Source organism: Anabrus simplex, chromosome 6, assembly GCF_040414725.1.
Source record: "Anabrus simplex isolate iqAnaSimp1 chromosome 6, ASM4041472v1, whole genome shotgun sequence".
In the NCBI taxonomy this organism is placed as follows: Eukaryota; Metazoa; Arthropoda; class Insecta; order Orthoptera; family Tettigoniidae; genus Anabrus; species Anabrus simplex.
This window is the reverse complement of record NC_090270.1, coordinates 145,611,123-145,633,976: the sequence shown is the minus strand read 5'-3', so window position 1 is coordinate 145,633,976 and position 22,854 is coordinate 145,611,123. Positions and strand designations below refer to the sequence as shown.

The window sequence follows — 22,854 nt, the reverse complement described above, 5'->3', positions numbered from 1 at the left end:
GTATTCAAGTTAAATTCTCTTCTCTTCTCCAGTATCTGTTTGAGGCTAAATATATTATCTGTACAGGATCTGCCTTTCCTAAATCCACATTGTTCTTCCAATAAGAGATTGTGTGTCCGAGTCATAAGAGAAAAAGAGTTGACCAAGGGAAGTCGTATAAGAAAAATAACAGCGAGGAGCTTGGCACAAATAAACGGAAGCAGTGCTAGACTTTGCTACGGACCCCGTGATAGCCAATGCACGCTCCCATGACGACAGTCCATGGGGTTGTTCCTTTCAGTCGCTTCTTCCGACAGGCAGGGGATACCGTTGTGATGTTTGGGACATCACTGAATGTTTTTAATTATTGAACTATATATTTAATTGATAATATGTATATATTTAATCACTGATAGGTCATTTTAAATTAATATGTATATATATATAGGGCTTTTATCATCCATTTCAATCATCATTTCATTTCTTTGTATCGCGGCTATAACGTATTCTGAACGAACAAATTATTGGGTAAAGTATTTCAACATTACGCATATTTATAACTTGCAGTAAATTTTCCAATAGCCGTTGTGAGGTGACCAGAGTCAGCAGGCTAATTTCAGCCCAGTTCCAGGAAAAGTACGTCATCGAGGTTACGAGAGATATTACCCTCTCCACCTCATGGAAAGACAGTTGATACATTATTAACACCCACTTTTCAAACTCAGCTTCGAGACGCTTTATTTCAGCGGGAAAGTTCAGCCTATGTGAATGAACGTAATGAAGCAACGTGATGGATGCACAGCTATACAAGGGAGAAGGGATGAGACCTCGAATCTTACTGGACCATGTGATATGGCTGATGGAAGGAGACTTTTGAACCGATATACCACCGACAAGGGCTGGAGAGGACACTAACACTCTCATTCAGACTCACATTCAGATTCACATTGAGTTTCGGACATTCTGATTCTGATTCTCACGCTTGGAAGATACTCTTACTACGATTCTACGTCTACACATCGGAGAAGATTTTAACTTAGTTCACTTCGCATCTGAGTATATTCTACTCAAAAGTTACTCTCATTGGGACTTGTTATCTCAATGACGAGAGGTAGTCAACGGGAGACCGGTTCTGACTGGTATAGGGGAGGAGAGCTTTTATTATGAATTTAGCTACGCTACTGTTCCGTAATTCGGAAGAATACGAATGTATTCTCTCCATGAACATAACCCATGGTGGTTTTGCACTTAAAATTAGGACTCATTACGACTTTATGTAAGGAGTACAATAGGAAGTGTTAAAGACAGGAAATGTGGATGTAGGACTGGAATCCAACAACAGATGAGGCAGCCGGTACGAGAGATCCACCCATCTTCAGCTTCAAGACAACAGAGTCTAAATTTGGTGAGCTTATGGCATAAGTTACTGCAAGTCTTCGCGCAACAGTTCATTTTCTTAAAGTTAATTTCATTCACTTTTTCTTTTGCTTCCGTAAGTTCAGATTTCGTTAATACGCCGTTATGTCACGTTTTTCATCTCAATAAATAGCTATTTTAATTTGTATTTTATGAAATGATTATTAATGATCCTTAAATTCCAAGTTAGTGTACTTAATGATTTGTGTTCCGTTCACCCCACCCCTGGGAGTTTTTTGAGTCTCATTACGTATTTTTATTTATTATTATTATTATTAATTATCTACTTTTGTTTTCAAGCCATAAGCTTGAAGACTGGCGCCCTTGGGATACTGTTTCTGGAGAAACCATGACATATCATTTATTTATTTTAATATTAAAGTGACCCGCCACGTTATAAATTTGTCATTAATCTGTGGGCCAAGTGGATACGTCACACCGTGGATGTATTCTACCGCAAGGGGAGAGTCCTGTCCTAACTACTGAACAACCAACCCCCTTGACCGGCAACTTTGATGTCCAAGGCTCTTCCATCGTGGGAATATCTTCAATTTGATTACCCATCCTTCCTCTCCCTGAAGGCACAGGAACTTGACTATTATTTCTGGCACAAGCCAACTTAACAACAATAATTAAAACATAATCTCCACGTCTTTTTTATGCGTGTGATGTCATTTGGAGAACACCAAAAGGAACTTTTGATGATTTCCATTATTATATGGAATGCTAATGCAGTTCTGCACTGTGAACTGTGAAGGTTATCTTTGTGTGGCCAGCTTCAGGTCTTGAGGATTTCAGCTTAATTACGGGGACAGACACTCTTTCTTCACTCACACCTTCCGAAAGGTTGATGAGCAACCTATCCCACTTCGAGGTCGGGAAAACGCAATGTTGCCAATATCATTAAAAATACCACACAACGTGAAGTTCACATGCGCAGTATTAACTGATAATAGAAAATCCTGTCCATAGGAGAACGACGGAAATTTTACCCCTTGGTGGTGCCTCTTAATAGAAAGGATTTAGATTTCACAAAGTCACGCACTGAACTGAAAAGTTTGCGCCATCCTAAATCAAAAGCGAACACGTTCGGTGTAATAAATCATTCAGTACATCATATGTATAAGGCGCAGTGATTCCGCACCGCTATACAATAGAACTTGCTTGTAACGAAATTTTGCCGTAATAAACGAGTGCCGTTTTAATCGAGACTTATGCTATAAGTCCTCTGAACCGAAGGTCAGTACGCTGACCATTCAGGTAAAGCGTCGGGCTTACATGTGGGTGCCTATTGCAGTAGATTTACTGCACGTTAAGCTACCCGTTTAAATGAATCGCTTTTTTTTTTTTTTTACAATGTGCTTTACGTCGCATCGACACAGATAGGTCTTATGGCGATGATGGGATAGAAAAGGACTAGGAGTGGGATGGAAGCGGCCGTGGCCTTAATTAAAATACAGCCCCGGCATTTGCCTGGTGTGAAAATGGGAAACCACGGAAAACCATCTTCAGGGCTGCCGACAGTGTGATTCGAACCCACTATCTCCCGGATGCAAGCTCACAGCTGCGCGCCCCTAACCGCACGGCCAACTCGCCCGGTGAGTCGCAAGTTTTAAAACAGATGTTACTATCCTAATCAGGAAAAAGACCCATGTATTGCACATTTTAATTCTGCCTGTGCTCTTACGAATACAAGAATAATATTGATAGCAGTAAACGTTTCTCCTAATGTAAATCGATAACTTCTCTAGTCCTGTTATTACGATGATATTTTCCATTGACAATTAGCATTGGCAATAACATGAAAGTACAGGGATATTTTCGTATTACAATACGAATAAAAATCATTGTAAGTAAGGAGATTTATACCTCATGATACGACTTCCAAGAACAGTGATGATGAAAGTCTTATTCAACGATTTCCTCGTTCTTGTTGCTATTTTAGTACCACATGTAGATACTGTAAGTGATACAGGAAAATAGTAACATATCTAGTTACGTAAGAAAAGTCCAGAGAAATGGACGGGAATTAGAAAGGACTGGTACGGTTGTTAAACAGATGTAAAAATAATAGTCTAGAAGAGCAATCTGAATGTCAGCTGTCACCACCGCATGATACATTACCATCCATTTGACTCAGGTTCGATTCCAGGTTCTGCCACGAATTTAAAATGGGAACTGAAATTGTCTGGGTGTGGTCAGCCTCAGGCAACACTCGTGAGAAGGGTAGTGGGTCAAAATATCACTCAGGGCCAACCAGGGTTTTCCCTCTTCAACCACAGCGGATAATGCTTATACTCGTATTTGTAACCTACCCATAAAGACCACGGCCGCTACTATTCATATCTTCCCCGCAGTTAATTATAATGCTTCTCTCATATCTCCTGTCCAACATCCTAAGGCCATTTCTTGTAATTTTGGGACTCTCCGTATTAGGTACGCGGGTCTCTTTACGCCTGTAACCTCACGTGTGCGAAAAATACATTTTTCATTCATTGGAAGCTTACAAAAGTAATAAAGTATGTACGTACAGTCCGCAGGCCGAAGGCTGGTTGGATCCTCAACAGCTCCAACATAAGCTGTTTAGATGGCCTAGGGAAATTAGGAGTAGAGTAGTTTCCCGTTGCTTTCCTCACTAAGCCAGAAGTTGCTATTACATATCGGTATGCCAAGCCTACTGAAATGCATGCACCAACTGATCCTATGAGCAATGTTTTCACACCATTCATAGGAGGGACCGTGGGAGGGAGGGATCGCTCATACCTCAGTCACTTCCATATTGTCAAAGCCATGGATAAGACTGAGACAGTAGGGAGATAGTGGGTTCGAACACCTATCCCATTGTCGGTGCGACGCACACATTGCTCTTGCCCATACCAGAAAGACATAGTACTGTATACTGTAAACACTAGGTCTCGCCAGCATAGGCATAAAGGTACATTTTCTTTGAAATTGTGGCTCATATTTTTCGAAAAAATAGTGGTAATACAGTACACTGTATGCACAATAAAATAGTGTAATTGGAAAGAACACATATCTACTACAAGAAACATAATCTTTTCACTGACTACAGTTACTATATGAGGACGTATTTACTTTAGTAACTTAGCATGTGTGACACATTTAAAACAACTGCAGTTGGAGAGATCACAACACTTATCTCTTGGATTTAGGTGGAACTACGAATAATAGCACACCCCATACATGAGGTCTAAAGTGAAATGTGGAATCATTATTTTTGCATGCCTTCGTAAAGGGAAGTACCAACGGATGCATTGAATAAGGCACATATTAGGGGCCTCATATTCGTGTTGTGCCCATGAGAGTGTTGATTTCTCTTGAAGGATTAATCTTCAAGGAATTGCAGTTCTTGTTTAGTTGTTATATTGAAGGACTAACAATCTTCTTTCATTGGCTCTTAAATCAACAAACACCATTTTAGTGATTAGGAATTCTTTGGGTGATAGCTCGACACCACTCGATCACTGCGGTGCCTGTTGTGGTATAGGCCTACTTGTAATTAACTGTGAGTAGGATATGAATGGGAGCGGCCATAGCTTGTAATACCACTGAACGGTGCTCCTCCCATGTCCCTTGCAATCTAATCTGCGGCAGAAGGTGTAAAATATCTTGTAATCATTACACGGAGGTACGAAGAAGCCCGTTATGACTCCACCCACCTGAGGAACAATCGAAGCAAAGTTCTTTATTACATTTGTCTAAACCGTAAAAAGTCAAGTCTAGGGCTAATACGAGAAGTGGTGTGGTGACTGGGACCTCAGAGAAGCCTGGAATTTGCTATCACTTTCGCCTATGCGTGGGGATAGAACATATCCATGGTATATTTTGCCTGTCGTAAGGATGATACCCCCCGAATATTTCAACTTGGGAGCGTGAATTACAGTAGGAACCATAGGTTTCCTAGCTAAGTCTGACATTACCAGTCCTCTCACTTTCTTCTTTTCCATCCGACCTCCCCCTGAGGGTGGTGACGGTAGAATAACACACATGGTATCCCCTACCTGTCGTAAGAGGTGACTAAAAGGGGCCCAAGGGGCTCTCAACTTGGGAGCATAGGTTGGCGACCACGGGGCCCTTAGCTGAATACTGACATTGCTTCCACTTAATTGTGCCAGGCTCCTCACTTTCATCTATCCTATCTGACATCTCGTGGTGAACTCTTCTTCTTTTCCGACCCCGACGGTGTCAGAAAACTCGAGGCCTAGGGAGTCTTTCATTTTCACGCTCTTCGTGACGCTTCTCATCCTTTGGCCGAGACCTTCATTTTTTGGAAGTGTTTGATCCCTTCCATTTTTTCCCCTCTGATTAATGTTTAATCCAGTTACTTTCTCTTAAAACAATAACAACCACCACATTTGGTGTACACTTCTTCAGGTCGTAAAATAATTCTTTGAATGGAAAATCAATTGGTTTTTACGGTATCGAAAGTCATCATCAAACCAGCTAACTTCTAAGCCAATGGAATTACAGGAGTACTTGAAAGAAAGTTATAGAAAACTTGGACAATTCCTTGTTCAATATAATATTTTCTTAAACATATAAAATTTGCTTAATTGAATCGTAAGAAAACGTTCGACAATTCCCTGATAACTTATCAAGTCAGATCACTGAGTGAATGTTCGCAGAGGTATGGTGGTGTCAGGTTGTACTAGAACTTAGTAATGATTGTTTCCTCCAATTAAACACCAGTTCTTCTCACCTAATGCTGGTGTACGTAGCTAATTACTTCCATACAACACAGCTAGAAGCTACAGAATGTTTTATCTTTTTCTTTCTTTTTTGCATAGTGACAACTTACCACTCAAGCGAAATCAACTTAACTTCCGACAATCTGAATGAACGATATCCTGAATACTTTTCATAACAGGTTCCAAGGCTTTAGGTTAACGTAACAGTCACTCAACAAGAATAAATAAAAATGCTGCCTTAGCTCTGACGGCAGAGAATTGCAGTTCAGTCAGTTGCGAGATATTCTTCATTAAAAACAAAACAGTGCCTTAGAAATAATAATAATGATAATATTAACAATAATATCTGTTTCATATCCCACTAATAACTATTACGATTTCCGCAGACGCCCAGGTGCTGGAATGTTGTAGTACAGGAGTTTCTTTTTGTTGCAGTAGATCTACCAACACTAAGCTGACGCATTTGAGCACTTTCAAATACCACTGGCCTGAACTGGGATCGAGCCAGCCAACTTGAGCTCTGAAGGCCAGCGATAAGCTACTCAGCCCGACATGATGTGTTAGATTTCATAGATATTGTAATATAGGTATATATATTCATAGTCGGAAGACCAGCCTTAAATTTTGCAATAAGGGTAAAATGAGCATCATTCTTCTCACATCGCCGAGGATTAATACATTGAAATTATGATAACTGGTTGTCTATTTTTGAGATCATCCTCAGCATCTATTGTTTAAAATACAATATTATTTGCTCATGCATTTTGGTTTTGTATTTTCCACTTTGACTCAAGAAAGATAGCATAAATACAGTTTAGAATACCCATATATTGTAAAATTTTACGGACATGCGCCATTATAGAATTCAGTATACAAATGTCAACATTTTGATGTTTTAGTGCCTTCATCATTTTATAACTTCGAATGCCCATCTGTTGACCAACCAAATCTTGTATTGTTTTTATTTGTTTGAAAGTTCTTTTATGTTTTGTGTTCAAGTTTCCTTGGCCAGCTCTTGTTTCCTTATCACACTGTTACAATTAGGTTACCTGACAGGTATCTTTCATTTTTACCTTTATTCTTCTTCTTCTTCTTCTTCTTCTTCTTCTTCCATATCCTAACATTTTTTGAGAGGTCCTCTGTATTCTCATTCTTCTTTCTGACCTTTCCCTTAAGTTATTGGGTAGGCAAGTGATATGGATATAGCGCAGTTTTACGGTCGGATGCCCTTCCTAACGCCAACTCTCGGCAGTGCGATGTAATCACTATTGCGTGTATCTGTGGTGGCTGGTAGTGTGTTGTGTAGTATGTAAATGAAGCGAGGTATATTAAAACAAACACAAGCACCCAGTTCCTGAGCAAGAGAAAACCAAATGAGGTTAAAATATCTGGCCCGGCGGGGAGTCGAACTCCGGGGCCCTCTGTACCGAAGGTCAGTTTCACTTACTATTCAACCAATGAGCCAGTTTGAGGCTCACTTTCTTCTTCTTGAACTGATAACTGGCCAATAATGCCTTTAAAATCAGATATCAGTCAATCGATGGTTTGGCGAAGATGTATCTGCCCGAAGGCTGGTTTGATCCTCAAAACCTCCGCTATCACCTATTACAGATGGCCTAGGCGCCACTGAAGAGACATAATAGGATTATGAGAAGTGAGATAGTTTCCAGTTCCATCCTCAACGAGCCAGAAATTGCTATTACATGTCAGTCTGCCAAGCCCACTAAAATGCACGTACCAACCGACAACATTCATAACGTAGACTGGCTGAGTAAGGAATGGTGTTACTAACATCGCTCTCACCTCAGTCACTTTCATATCGCCAAAGCCAAGGATGGGACTAATAATAATGACGTGTGGCCTCCGAAGAGGCCTGGTGCAGGCCTTTCGAGTTGATGCCGTATAAGCGACCTACGCGTCTATGAGGATGGGGCCCTACCTATGATGAATTGTAATGCTGATAGACGGCATACTCACCCAGCCCCCGAGCCAATGGAATTAACCAATGAAGGTTAAAATCCCCAATCCGGCCGGGAATCGAACCCGGGAGCCCCTAGGCCAAAGGCCAGCACAATAACAATTTTGCCATGAAGCCGGACAAGGATGGGACTGAGACAGGTCAATGAAAGTAATGAATTTGTTCTAGCCCATACCAGAAGACATAGTGCATTGTAAACGTCTCGCCAGCAAAGGCACTTGACGAAGATAATCCTTATTTATTCCTGATTTAGCTGTTATCTAGTGAAATTATAAGAATAGTGTTTAGTGAAACTAGTATGCAACAGACTGCTGGTAAAAGAAGCGTCGTTCTTTATCCTTCAAGTGATTAGACATGTCTGGCATATTTTAGTGAATTATCACTTTTTAAAAATTCTTGGAATACCTTACCTCCAAAAAAAAAAAAAAAAAAAAACAAGATAGAGAAAAGAATGACTCAAAAAACTTAGGATAATGTAAAGGAATCATATGAGAACACGAATTACATGAGGAAAAATTAAGCAATACTACAAAATGTGGATATCGGCCGCATTAAGAAAGAATCTCGCAATGCTGTTCATGCACGATCTCGGAAGTGCTAGAAAATGCTAACTGATCATCATGGAATATACGTAATAAATTCGTATAGAGTCACTACAGACCAAGTAAGAATATCTGTTATTTTATTAGTCCTTACCAGTCGACGGCTTCTTTCTTGGCAGCGACGTTATCCAGAAACCTGAGAATCTCGTCGCGATTGTTCATGGCTGCGAGTTCCTTAGGTGTGTGGAAATCTATATCCATGGCCCAAAGATTTGCTCCAAAATGTGCCAGAAACGTAACACAGTTCATATGCCCCCTGGCGGCGGCAAAATGAAGTGCTGTGTTACCAAAGTTGTCCGCGCGATCCACATCACCCCTGTAACATAAAAATAAAACGCAGAGTTAATGGCTCGTATAATTAGAAACAAAAATACTTTCTACTCCAAGAAATAGATCGATGTGTATCCAAATATTTCTTGAGAAATTAATGATTCTCCACAACTAAAATTTGTTCCTATCATTTCAATTATTGTCTAGTGGAGATTTAGTTTTCTAAATTGCATAACATGATTTATGTATGCATGTATGTATGTATGTATGTTTAGTCCTCAGCCCGAAGGCTGGTTGGATCCTCAACAGCTCCGCCATCAGCTGTCATAAATGGCCTAGGCATCACTGAAGAGGCGTACTAGGGAAATGAGGAGTGAAGTAGTTTCCCGTTGCTTTCCTCACCGAGCCAGAAGTTGCTATTACATATCAGTCTGCCAAGCCCACTGAAATGCATGCACCAACTGACCCTATGAGCAACATTTTCACACCATACATAGCAGGGACTGGCTGCATAAGGAATGGCATTACTAGCATCACTCATACCTCAGTCACTTTCATCTTGTCAAAGCCAAGGATAAAGCTGAGACAGATCAATGAAAGTAACAAAATTGCTCTAGCCCATACCAGAAGACATAGTGCACTGTAAACACAACGTCCTGCCAGCAAAGGCAGATATGATTTATAACAACAGGAAATATTTAAGAGAATTGTTAATAAAATCTTCTTATAGGCTGATTACAAAAGAAAATAAAGATACAAGAATAAGGAAAGTTACAATATTCAATACGGAAACATTCTTTTTTCTTTTCTTTTTGTGATTTATCTTCAAATTTCATGTAGCTGAAAGTAGAAAAAGATCAAGCAGTAAGACATAAATCCGAGGATTAATTTGCGGGACGGGGGAAATACGAGGATATTAGCCCATCTTTATACTAATTATAAAGAGAAATATCATTCAAGAAAAGAATGGGCATATTACGAGAAATGAAAATTGAATATGAGGGGTAAAATTGATGGACGTAGGGGTGGCGGTCGAAGGACACTCTTGGCTAAGGAACTTACGGGATTGGACAGGACTAGATTCTAGAAGAGTGATGAGGACAACCGAACATCGTACAGACTTCGCTGTGATTGTAGGCATGCTTAGTAATGGAGAAGGTACTACAAGAATAAAATAGAAAAATATAAGAGTTCCAAGCCCCAGAAGAATGAGGGCATCGCCTAACGAAAGGAAGGGCTGTGAGAGTGAGAAAAGTAAAGGTGACATGTACCATCAAATTCAAAAGAGAACAAAAGTTGACAAAGGGAGACTGGACAGGATTATTATCCACTACTCGCCCACAGTGGCAGCAAATCCTGTCACTACAGGTTGGAGGATGTTATCTCTTTATGTTATCCTGGATAGGAATTAGAAGTGTACGTCGACGAAACATGATCCCACCCACAAAACAAGACGAAACCACCTTGCTGCTTATGGCGCTTTAGGATGAAGAGGTCGTTCCATCTCTCATCGGATCGTCTCCTGACCCGTATGGTCTTGTTGTATGGGTACAAGTTTATGGTGATCAGAATAAAGAGTACGCATCCACTGTTCCTGATACCGTCGGCTATGAGTTGTTGCTCATGTCACACGACCTTCCCTATATTGTGGTTTAAGAGGAACTTTTGGCATAGCCCTCCTTGATATCAGTCCTCCGTCGTGCAGTCGATTTCGCGCGGTCTAATCTGAAATATTCAGTCCGGAGGCCCTCTGAAGATTCAGGCTGAAAGCAAGGAAAACTGATCCTCCTTGCGAGTTGTTTTTCGTCCTATCTGTTGTCAATTGGCGACCGTTTGTGTCTCCCTGAACTTTTTCCAGTCTCTGGAGACATTACTCTGACTCACTCCAACATGAGTGGCGACATCCACTTGCAGCAATGACACAATTCGAAAGCGGTCAGTTGTCATGTTTGCCTCAGTCCTACACGTGCTGTCCTTGCGCCGCCGACCATAAAAGTGTTGATGAAACTGACCGACACGATAAATGCCTTCCATCGGACAAATATTGAACCTGATCTGAGTTGAAAAGTCTCTCTGTGTCTCAATTATTGGGCTACACTGCACACTGTAAACATGTTTGAGGTACCGTGACATATACCGTGTGAAATAGTTATGTATGTGGAACTTCCTGAGCGCTGGCCCCGCGTTGTAGGGGTAGCGTGCCTGCCTCTTACCCGGAGGCCCCGGGTTCGATTCCCGACCAGGCCTGCGATTTTACCTGGTTCTGAGGGCTGTTTCGAAGTCCACTCAGACTACGTGATTACATTTGAGGAGCTATCTGACGGAGAAATAGCTGTCTAGAAAGCTGAGGATAACGGCCGACAGGATTCATCGTGCTGACCACATGACACCTCGTAATCTACAGACCTTCGGGCTGAGCAGAGGTCACTCGGTAGGCCAAGCTAGCTAAAGGTGGAGCTGTTGAGGATGAAACCAGCCTTCGGGCTAAATACTCAACACGCAATACCTAAGTTATATTATGTGATTTCTTTAATAGACATCCTTACTCCTAATTTCTTGCTTTCTATCACTCATGACACTTCATATAAACATCTTGAGGATGGTGCCTGTTATACTTCCTCTTAAAACAATGATCGCCACATCCACCCCCCTCTATTTTTCCAAATCACTAATTCCTAATTCTGCTAATTCTGTTTTTTACGTTCTTCCTTTCGTTGTATAACCTTCTTATCACTGGCACCAGAACGAATGGGAGTTACTTTCAGGGCCAGTCAATAGAAATATTTCTACTAATATATCCATATCGTAGGCTTGCTCAGGACGTGGACAGTATTGGACAAACATCTTCAAAGCGAGTTGCTTGCCTGAGTTATATAAAGGCGCAATAGTTGCATCTCTAGCTATATGGGATATAATTTATAGCATTAGTTGAATGAATTGAAGAGCCTCTCCTTTGAATACGTATACATTATTATTATTATTATTATTATTATTATTATTCTACCGCTTTTCCCACACATGTTGGGTAGCGGGTGCGAATTGTTCCGAACATGTGGATTTGGCCCTATTTTACGACCGATGCCCTTCCTGACGCTAATCTTATATGGAAGGATGTAATCACTATTGGGTGTTTCTGTGGTGGTTGGTGGTGTAGTGCGTTGCCTGAATATGAAGGTGAAGGTGTTGGAACAAACACAAATACCCAGTCCCCTAGCCGGAAGAATGAATAAAACACGATTAAAATCCCCGACCCGGCCGGAAATCGAACCCGGGACCCCTTTGAACCAAAGGTCTCAATGCTCCGAATGTATACACATATGTTCAATTCTGTTCCACAGTAAAGCGGTAATCCGGTTGTCAAAACCACTTCCTACGCCACTCAGGCGTTGTACGTGGTCCACGAACTAGGACAAGTGAACAGGAATCCATCTAAAAACCACATCACAGCAATTACTTAAATATTTAGCATTCTATTGGTATATCATCAAAGTGAAAGTACAAGAGCGGAAATGTCCGAAACGGATATTAAATAATATTCTGTAGTAATTTTCATTGAACAATTTTAAAGTTAAAAAGTAGTTTACGTACGTTACGTAGCAGTGCTGAGCTCATGAGGAAAGTGCACTGGAGCATACATCCGTCAGAAATGTACTGCGGCAGTGCGGCACTGCCAGTTGTAACGTTTAAAATGTTTCCAGCAGATGATGCTATGAATGGTAGGATACTTATTGTTGCGTCCAGAAAGAACGCTATGTGAAATATTACAACTGAAAACTAAACGGGTTGAATATTTTATCTTATATTAGTCTATTCTCGTCTTGTATGGTACATGTTTTGCAGGTCAGTATTTCCTCGACAAGATTATCTGTTCCTCAGGCTTTTGAGACGCGCAAAACATACACTTATCATATTCTCCATTATTTAAGGGCCTCCTTTAAACTGCTATAACCGGGCGAGTTAGCCGTGCGGTTAGGGGCGCGCAGCTTTAAGCTTCCATCCGGGACATAGTGGGTTCGAACCCCACTGTCGGCAGCCTGAAGATTGTTTTTCGTGGTTTCCCATTTTCGCAGCAGGCAAATGCTGGAGCTGTACTTTAATTAAGGCCACTGCCACTTCCTTCCCACTCCTAGCCCTTTCCTATCCCATCGTCGCCATAAGACCTATCTGTGTCAGTGCGACGTAAAGCAAATTGTAAAAAAATCGTTAACTGCTGAATCTCCTCACTTCACAAATCTCACAAAGTCAGTTCCCCATCGCCCAGCACACAATAGCCGACCTTCGCAGTTACAAGACCACAAACCAAGAAAACACCAATCCTGCCAAGACATCATTCCATAAAAGTTCTTCTCACATCAGCAACTTCCAAAAACAACGGAAGCAGTGAACTCCAAGCCGAGGTGCACTGCACCACTAAATGCCGATACATTCATGCTGCTTATTCAAACCAGCCAACATCTGCATTAAATTTAACCTAGCATAAACTAGCGCCAAATATACGACATGCGCCGTTGCATCCTCAAAAGCAACATCCGGCATGGCTAGCACTAGGATGGGCTACCATCCAGGTCTAACCACATGCAGTATTCCAAAAGAATACTGTGTTAGCCAGGTAACGAACGGGAAACAAATCGTGTGCCCGGTCACACTTCATTGATTAAAAACACTACTAATCACACTAATCTAAAACTATTATGTATCTTCCTCAAAATTAACTTACAACTTTTAAGAATTCATAAACAAATTTCTCTACACACTGTTCATACTCACCGACAGAGGAGCGCCTGAGGCGGTATTTCTCAAACCACCTATAGCCTATATGGATAAATAGTGCTCAAGGTGAGTGCCTTCTCATAGTCCAGTTTCTTGTCTATAAATGTTCAGCGTATTGGCTTTCACTTCAAGAGACTCCGGCTTCGATTCCCGATTATTACTGTGTGTGGTTAATTCCTCTGGCTCGCGGACAGTGTGTTCGTGTTTCTCCAAATAAACTTCTCTTCATGGACTCATAACATGCAACACCACCAACCACCACAGAAACACGTAGTAGTGAGTGTATAGAGTTGGTGTCAAGAATCACAACCGGCCGTAAAACTGGACCAAATCCACCTCAAGTGTCGATCCTAATAAAGGAGCTTTTTGTACAATTTTCCTGCAGTTGGCCTCAATAATAATAATAATAATAATAATAATAATAATAATAATAATAATAATAATAATAATAATAATAATAATAATAATAATAATAATAAACTTTGTACAAAGAACACGATTCTGAAATAGTATATTTTAAGATGTGATTAGATAGTGACATACGTAGATCTGTAAGAAAGGGCAACCTGATATGTGTACGATAAGATAGGGTACACAAAGAAATTTATCATCGCTTGGAATGCGGTCCACACGGCAATCAAGCGATGATCTTAAAGATGAACACATCGACAACGTACATCAAGTCTACTGTACAGTACATCGCTTTTTTCTCCCTCACTGGAAAATTCTGTCTTTTTGAGAGACTGGGAAGCTATGCACCATTTAGGCAACGTGCAAGCATATAAAATGATATTTGTGTGACAACACTTCAATCGTTACAGATTTTAGAAATCGTCAGGGTGGGGGCGGTAGAATTAATTCACGCTATATGCTGCCTGTCGTAAGAGACGACTAAAAGATGCAACCCTCAGGGGCTCTCAACTTGGGAGCGCGGGTAGGCGACCACAGGTCTCCAGCGGAGTCTGGAATAGCTTCCGTTTTCTTGTCATGGGCTCCTCTTCCCCCATCCGACTCCTTTTGGTCAACTCCTGATTCTCTTCCGACTCCGAGCTTTGCCACGTCTATGGTGTCCTTCATTTTCACGCCCTTTGTGGTATTATTGCCTATGGACTCCCTCTTCGAAGGGTCGGACTTCCATTTCTTCCCCTGATTAGCGTTCAGAGGGCTGTTGTGCAAATCTTTCTATTTGATTCCCATGGGCGACCTGTACGTCTGTGAGGGTGGGGTCCTACCTAGAATGAATTCTAATATTGAATACAGGATACACACACAGCTCTTGCGAGGTTAAAATTCTCGGTCCGGCTGGGAATTGAACGTAGAACTCCTTGGACCAGTTAACCACAGATGTGATACGAGTACGAACCAATACATCCAGAATATCAGCAAAAGTAAAGTCATCACCGCACAGGCCATAAGGCCCTTGGAAGAGGAGTGGGAGGTAAAAGTTTCTCCCATGCATAATGTCGGCCCTACTGTATATAAAATAAAAATGGGATAGGTTGGTTAGCTCTATGCTCAGGTGTCTTCCTCAAGGATTTAACGTGGTACTCATTTCTGGTGGAGACAGAGTGAGTCTCAACGTTCGTTCACAGCTCATTTTAGTGATAGCCTTGACAGTAGCCAAATACAGATTGTCAGCCTAGAGGTGTAAGGGTAGAGTGCCTAATCGGAGGCCCTCGAGTTCGATCCATGGTCAGTCAAGGGATCTTAATTCTGGACTGAGAGCTGGAACGAGGCTCACTCAGCTGATCACATGACACTCCAATATCTGCAGGCCATCTGGCTGGGCAGCAGTCATCTTGGAAGGCCAAGGACCTTAATGATCAACTTGCACCATTGAAAAAATATGCCAGTTTCGTGTGATTATTATTATTATTATTATTATTATTATTATTATTATTATTATTATTATTATTATTATTATTATTATTATTATTATACGTCTACCCCTTAGTCCCGTTTCCTGATACGGGGTCAGGGATGAGATGAGATAAAGTTATATGGCATGTTTTTATGGCCGAGTGCACTTTCTGGCGCTAACCTCAGTTGAGGAGCTAATGTAGATGAAATTAATGATAGTGAATGAAAGGAATCTGCTGTGGCCTATGAATAGGAATTCCCCTGCATTTGGCTGGAAGTGAAAATAGGAAACCACTGAAAACCATTCTCAAGATAGCAGACGGTGGAGTTCGAACCCACTCGTCTCCGGAATATAGTGCTTGGCCCCATAGCCGTGGCGCGTTAACACGCGCAGTCACTCCACTATGTCTTATTATTATTATTATTAAATAAATATTGGGCTGATAAAAAAATAAAAAAATATCTGTATAATTGTCTAGAGGGTCCGATGTATACCATAAAATTTAAAATAAAATAAACATATTATTATTATTATTATTATTATTATTATTATTATTATTATTATTATTATACGTTTGCTTTACGTCGAACGTCACAGATAGGTCTTATGGCGATGATGGGATAGGAAAGAGCTAGGAGTGAGCAGAAAGCGGCCATGGCCTTAACTGAGGTACAGACCTAGTATTTGCTTGGTGTGAAAATGGGAAACCACGGAAAACCATATTCAGGGCTGCCGACAGTGGGGTTCGAACCCACTATCTGCCGGATACAAGTTTACAGCTGCGCGCCCCTAACCGCACGGCCAACTTGCCCGGTATTATTATTATTATTATTATTATTATTATTATTATTATTATTATTATGATTATTATTTATTTTGCGGTTATTTCCTATGTTCTGACTGTTGAGAAGCAACACCATGTGTTATTCTTTCATATGCTACACCTGCAGTGCGTTTTACTAATGATCGTGCTGTCTCTCTATTATCCAGTAACGGTCGGTGCGCTACGGCGGCGACACGCTCCGACGATGGCCCACAATGCAACGGATACAGCAGATAAGGGACCCGTGCCGGCCATATGTTGAACGTCTGGAAAAGCCGCACACGGTAGTAAACAGCAGTAGTATACAGAGCCGATAATCAGAGACAGAAACAATTTTCTGCTGAAAAACCGAAAAAGGAAACGAAGAAATCAACAGTACTATTAACAATACACTCATTGTTACATGTTGTTAAGAAAGTTGTCTGTCTGTTGTTGTTCCCAACCCGAAGACTGATTGAATCCTCAACAGCTCTACCATCAGCCCTCTGAAATACATACACCAGATTACGCCGTGAGTGGCACCTTCGAACTCTTCATCACAGGGACTGGCTTTTTAAGGAATGGCATTTAGCACACTCATGCCTCACTCAGTTTCATATTTTCAAAGCCAAATATGAGGCTGAAACAAATCTATGCAAACAATAAACTTGCTCTAACTTATACCACAACACCTTGATGTGCGGGTATTTTGTCCCATGGGAGTTCTCTTACATACCAGTAAATCTACCGACACGAGGCTGATGTATCTGAATGTGCCTGAGCACCATCAAATGTCAGCGGGATGTTGAGTTGGGTCCAGGGTCAGTGATGTCCATAAAGAGGACCGTTGAGTTGGGCCCATAGTCAGCTCGGAGCGAGGGTCGAATTGTCCCCACGGAATTGCCCTCACTAGTCACAACTTTTGGAAATCAGTTAAAATATACAAAATAAGTTTTGGAAGTCAGTTTAAATATACAGTTAAAATAAATTTTGGAAATCAGTTATAATATATCGTTGGAAATCAGTTAAATAAGTGTTAAATGCGGTGTAGAGTCCGTACTCAAAAATACGTTAGGTTAGGTTAGGTTTAGTGATTAAGTAATGATTTAATCAGAAAGGAATTTTTAACCTTATTCTTTGTTTGTTAAAAGGACGTTTTAATACATTATGCTAATCATTAAATGGGGATGTAATAATTTCAATAAATGTATTTAATTGATATTAAAATGTAATTTTGATCTTGTTAGTATTAAGGACATTCAAATAAAAACGAGTGGCCGAACATTAACAAATGGATAAACCCACCCCACTAAACAGGGGCGCAACTAGACATAGACCCTTTGAGAACCGACGGTAATCCGCAGGGGATGGTTTTGACTGTGGATCCAACTTGAACGTGTCCAAATATCATAGGACTGGCTCGGAATCTAACCCGCCAAGTTGGGCCTGGAAAGCTACCGATCTACCGTCTGAGCCCCATGCCGCGGCAGTTTTGATAAAAACTTAAATATTTCAGTTTCATAATACCACGTATGATTTTTAAAAGGAACGAGGTGTGATTTTTTAAACAATGTACGTGAGAAGTAGTCGTTTCTAGCTGCCTGGTGAGAAGAACGTGAGAAAAAGAGGTGTCAAATTTGGGCATTACCGTAATTTCCAGTTGAAATTTTTTTTTTTTTTTTGCTAGGGGCTTTACGTCGCACCGACACAGATAGGTCTTATGGCGACGATGGGATAGGAAAGGCCTAGGAGTTGGAAGGAAGCGGCCGTGGCCTTAATTAAGGTACAGCCCCAGCATTCGCCTCGTGTGAAAATGGGAAACCACGGAAAACCATGTTCAGGGCTGCCGATAGTGGGATTCGAACCTACTATCTCCCGGATGCAAGCTCACAGCCGCACGCCTCTACGCGCACGGCCAACTCGCCCGGTAGTTGAAAATTATAATTCTGAATGAGAACATAATGGTTCAAAGAAATGTTATTGCACTATCATTCTAAATGTAACTCTTATCTTAAAATGTAGATTGTCGAACCACTCAGCGTCTTGTCTCTCGGAATTAGGGGTTCCGGGGTCGATTGCTGGTTGGGTCGTGGGATTTTAATCTTGAACAGTTACTGTAATTCCACTGGCTCGGTTAGTGAGTGACCGTGCGGTCTTCAACATTCTTGCAATGCGCACCGCATTCCACTCCATTAACATGAAGTTCCATAAACACGACAGAAACCACCCATCCTCGTCGGAGGTTCTGCTTAATTAGGGCTGCACCATACTGGTAATAGCTACACGAAATTAGAATGTAGATTAAAACAGTTGTTTTTCGTTGGGTTATACTACTGAATAAAAATATCTATCTCGTAAGGAATCAAAATTACAAATACCGGGGGCATTTTGAAACGAACTAGATCACAAATAACTACTCCACCTATCGTCAGGTGTTTTTATGGTCAATTTTACTTCAAAATGTTGTCTTACTCCGGGATGTTATATTAGTGCGGATATAAAAGAGAAGGATCTTCAGTTTATTTCAGTTATTTTGCGGGTAACTGAAGTCATTCGGAGCCATTTCGCTAAACACTGACCGTTGTAGAGACTCAGCTAAACAGCTCTTGCAAAGAAAAGGACTATCACTGAGACGGTAGTGGCCGTGGCCTTGAATTAAGTACAGTCCCAGCATTTGGCTAGAGAGAAAATGGGAAACCATGGAAATCCAACTTCAGGGTTGCGTGAACTCACTATCACTCGAAGGCAAGTTCCTGAACCACCTAGTCATTTCGCTCGGTCGTTTTGAATTTCAGTCAGGGGTTTAAGACCGGCTGTCCGTCCCGACACCACAGAGTTTACATGTGCAAATTTCACACTGCACAATCACCGAACCGCCTCCTTAGCTGAATGGTCAGCGTCATGCTCTTCGGTTCAGAGGTCCCGGGTTCGATTATTGGCCGAGTCGGGCTTTTTAGTCGCGTCGGGTTAAACCCTCTGGATCGGGGACTGGGTTTCTATATTGATTTTAATACACACTTTTTCATCTTCACACGGAATCATGGTGTTGACGTGACTTAGTCCACATATACGATACAGCTTGTTCCAGTGACCCTAACAGAGTGAGGGGAATGTGGCACAAGAAGAAAAAGAAGGAGAAAAATATAACTGTCGCCAGATAGGAAAGCCAGTATTAGCCACTGCAGTAATTGCCCTGTGCCCAGTAGTGAAAAGAAAAATGCCATTTAAAGTAATATAGATATAATGCTGTGCACGAATAGCATTGCCACTTAGGCTGTTAGCGCCCGGAGCACAATCATTAATTTTATCTTCATGATAGAATTCCCAATATTTGAAGATATCATGGAACAGTAAACGACTTGAAGGTTATTTTTAATGGTAACGTGATATAGGCTATTTCCATTAATTTGTAATGGCATTTTGAAAAGCCTCAGAGCACAACATTTGGAATGCAGTAACTCATAAGCAACATTAAAATACTGCATATGTTGTGTTAGTACATGTATCACACCCTCGCACTGTATTTAGAAGTGAGAAATATTATTGTCAGTATTCCATTTATTATTATTATTATTATTATTATTATTATTATTATTATTATTATTATTATTTCATTTGTACGTTTATTCTTAATATTGTAAGCTAGGAGATCTCCATATGTGATATGAGTAATTTGTTTTGTACAAACTGATGGGAAAACATTGCTATTTTAACTTGGAAATTCGTGTGACTTATGTGTATATCCCAAAGTCTGATGAGGTGGACTTGTTATTGTAGTAAAAAAAATTCAGATGACTCATGTGAAACACCCTAGTGTCCGTTGATGGTGTTATTGTCTTGGGGCCAGGAAGAGATTCCGGGCATGGTCTTGACTAGAGGATCTACTCATTGACTGGCTGGCCACGATGAATATAGACGGATCATGTAAGAGGAAGGGGAAAGGTGATGCCTATCTAGGCATGTGATGATACAGCGAGGAAGACACTGTGGCACTTACAACTTCTGATACGGTACTAGAGTGACACTGCTGCACTATACTGAACTGGGCTGGACTTCAAACGTTCGTGGAACGTAGTCTTTTTATGTTTGTGGAACGTGGCTTCCCTACAAACTGTGGAGTGCTTAGGCACTGGGTATTGTATCACTTTGTGGCGGCCTGGTATTATATGTTGGTGAAAGCTATCTCAGACTTTCCATAATTTATGTTAGAAACGACAAGCGTGTGCTGCTCAAATGAATAGGTCTTCAAAACAAGTGTTAGAGTCAGTGAACACAGTATTATGAGGTACAGTATCTGTGTGATATAATAAGTGCCAATTATGAGAATCTACAAGTCGTGTTGATACACAGAGACAGTGAAGGGTACTTATCTACATATACAGTATGTGCATTGTTCAAAGGACTAACCGCAAATGGTGGTTTAGTCCTCGTTTTCGTTTTCCCACTGTTTTCATTGTTGTTGTTGTTGTTGTTGTTGTAAATATGGAGTCTTCCAGCACTATTTTGTGTGTGTATTATAATATGTATATTTTGGTGTGTTGATGAGATGCTCATGCACGGATTTTATTGAGAATATAGTTGGTTATTTTAGAATCAGTGTAGTTATTGATGAATCTAGGTGCAGTTCCTTGCTATTTAGTCGTTTTCAGAAGGTTAGGTAAGGCCTGTAGCAGATGTACCAGTACGCAGCTTTTATGTACGCGCCCTGGGAGAGAAAGAATTATTATCATGCTGTATCAAAATTTGAGGGATCCATTCTGGTGAACTCTGGCGCCCAAACTACAGACATTTCGATTAATTATTTTTATTAATTTAATTTAGTTCAGTTATTTTACTAAGTTTTTGGGTATTTTCATTTATGATTATTTTATTGTTATTTACAAAATAGTTACAATGTATTGCGTGTAAGTATTACCGATGTCAGACTCGTTGGCTGAATGGTCAGCGTACTGGCCTTCGGTTCAGAGGGTCCCGGGTTCGATTCCCGGCCGGGTCGGGGGTTTTAACCTTCATTGGTTAATTCCAATGGCCCGGGGGCTGGGTGTTTGTGCTGTCCCCAACATCCCTGCAACTTACACACCACACATAACACTATCCTCCACCACAACAACACGCAGTTTCCTACACATGGCAGATGCCGCCCACCCTCATCGGAGGGTCTGCCTTACAAGGGCTGCACTCGGCTAGAAATAGCCACACGAAATAATAATTATTATTATTACCGATGACCGCTTACCGACCGCTTATCGAACTGTGTGCGCAGAGGCCTAATGATCGAATTAGCTTTAACGTTCTTTTTTCAACACAATTTGTTTTACGTCGCACCGACACAGATACGTTTTATGGCGACGATGGAATAGGAAAGGCCTAGGAGTTGGAAGGAAGCGGCCGTGGCCTTAATTAAGCTACAACCGCAGCATTTGCCTGGTGTGGAAATGGGAAACCACGGAAAACCATCTTCAGGGCCGCCGACAGTGGGGTTCGAATCCACTACCTCCTGGATGCAAGCTCACAGCTGCGTGACACTAACCCCACGGCTAACTCGCCCGCTGTTTTTTTTACAAATGCAGCTGTTAGTCATTATGAATGCGAATGCAATATTTCGGCATGGTACATGACTGTGATGTCGTCAGAACTCGTACTGGCCGTGTGAGTAACAAGTAGCGCACAGGATGGGTAAGACATGAGATCTCTGCGCGTTTTGATCGCGGTCAGATTGTCGATGGCATACGTATGGGCTATTCCATCTTCGAAGTCGTGCAGTCAGTAGGTCTTGTATGGGCCACCATGTCCACAGTGCACCATGAGTACGTAGATTCGTGCAAAACCACCATCGGCAGGGTCAACTGCCTTGGAGTACATCGTGTTGTCACCGTTGACTGACTTGGTTGGTAAGAGCGGATAGATAGGTCACAGTGCAACAGACTACTCGTGAATTCGATGCTGGATTACAATGAAGAGTGAGCTGTCGTACAATCCAGGACCACCTCCTCGCAATGAAGTAGGCCTACACAAGTCACCGTGCTACTTGTGTACCACTGCTCGCCGCACATCACAAGGCACGAAAAATGACATTGGCACAGGAACACCACCATTGAACTCCTAAAGCATAGAGAAAGATCGTTTGGGCAAATGAGTCGTGGAACCAGTTTGTACACGACGATGGCAGAGTATGTGTACATCACCAAGCACTCAATGCAGTGGATTCTCTTATTACCAGGGTACAGTTCAGGCCGGAGGTGGTTGTGTCATCGTATGGGAACTGTTCACGTGGGATGATATGGGACTCCTGGTATCTGACAACGTCTATCACCGATGAACGATACAGGAACCTGCTGTCAGATCATTTCCACCCATTTGCTCACTTCCAAGACACTACAGGAGTCCTTTACATACAGTAAGACAACGCACACTCCAGTCACTCCAGAATTGTGGTTGATTGGTTCGAGAAACACTCTGTGAACACG

General features: G+C 41.4%; 1 protein-coding gene across 1 annotated transcript in view; it reads right to left on the bottom strand.

Annotated features, from left to right (window-relative positions):
* Sans (SAM_USH1G_HARP domain-containing protein Sans) overlaps positions 1–22,854 on the bottom strand; it is a 260,636-nt gene that overhangs the window by 40,753 nt on the left and 197,029 nt on the right. The window contains exon 3 of the mRNA XM_067149972.2: positions 8,779–9,000. Within this exon, the coding sequence (XP_067006073.1) occupies positions 8,779–9,000 (222 nt within the window). The remainder of the gene's footprint in view (positions 1–8,778; positions 9,001–22,854) is intronic.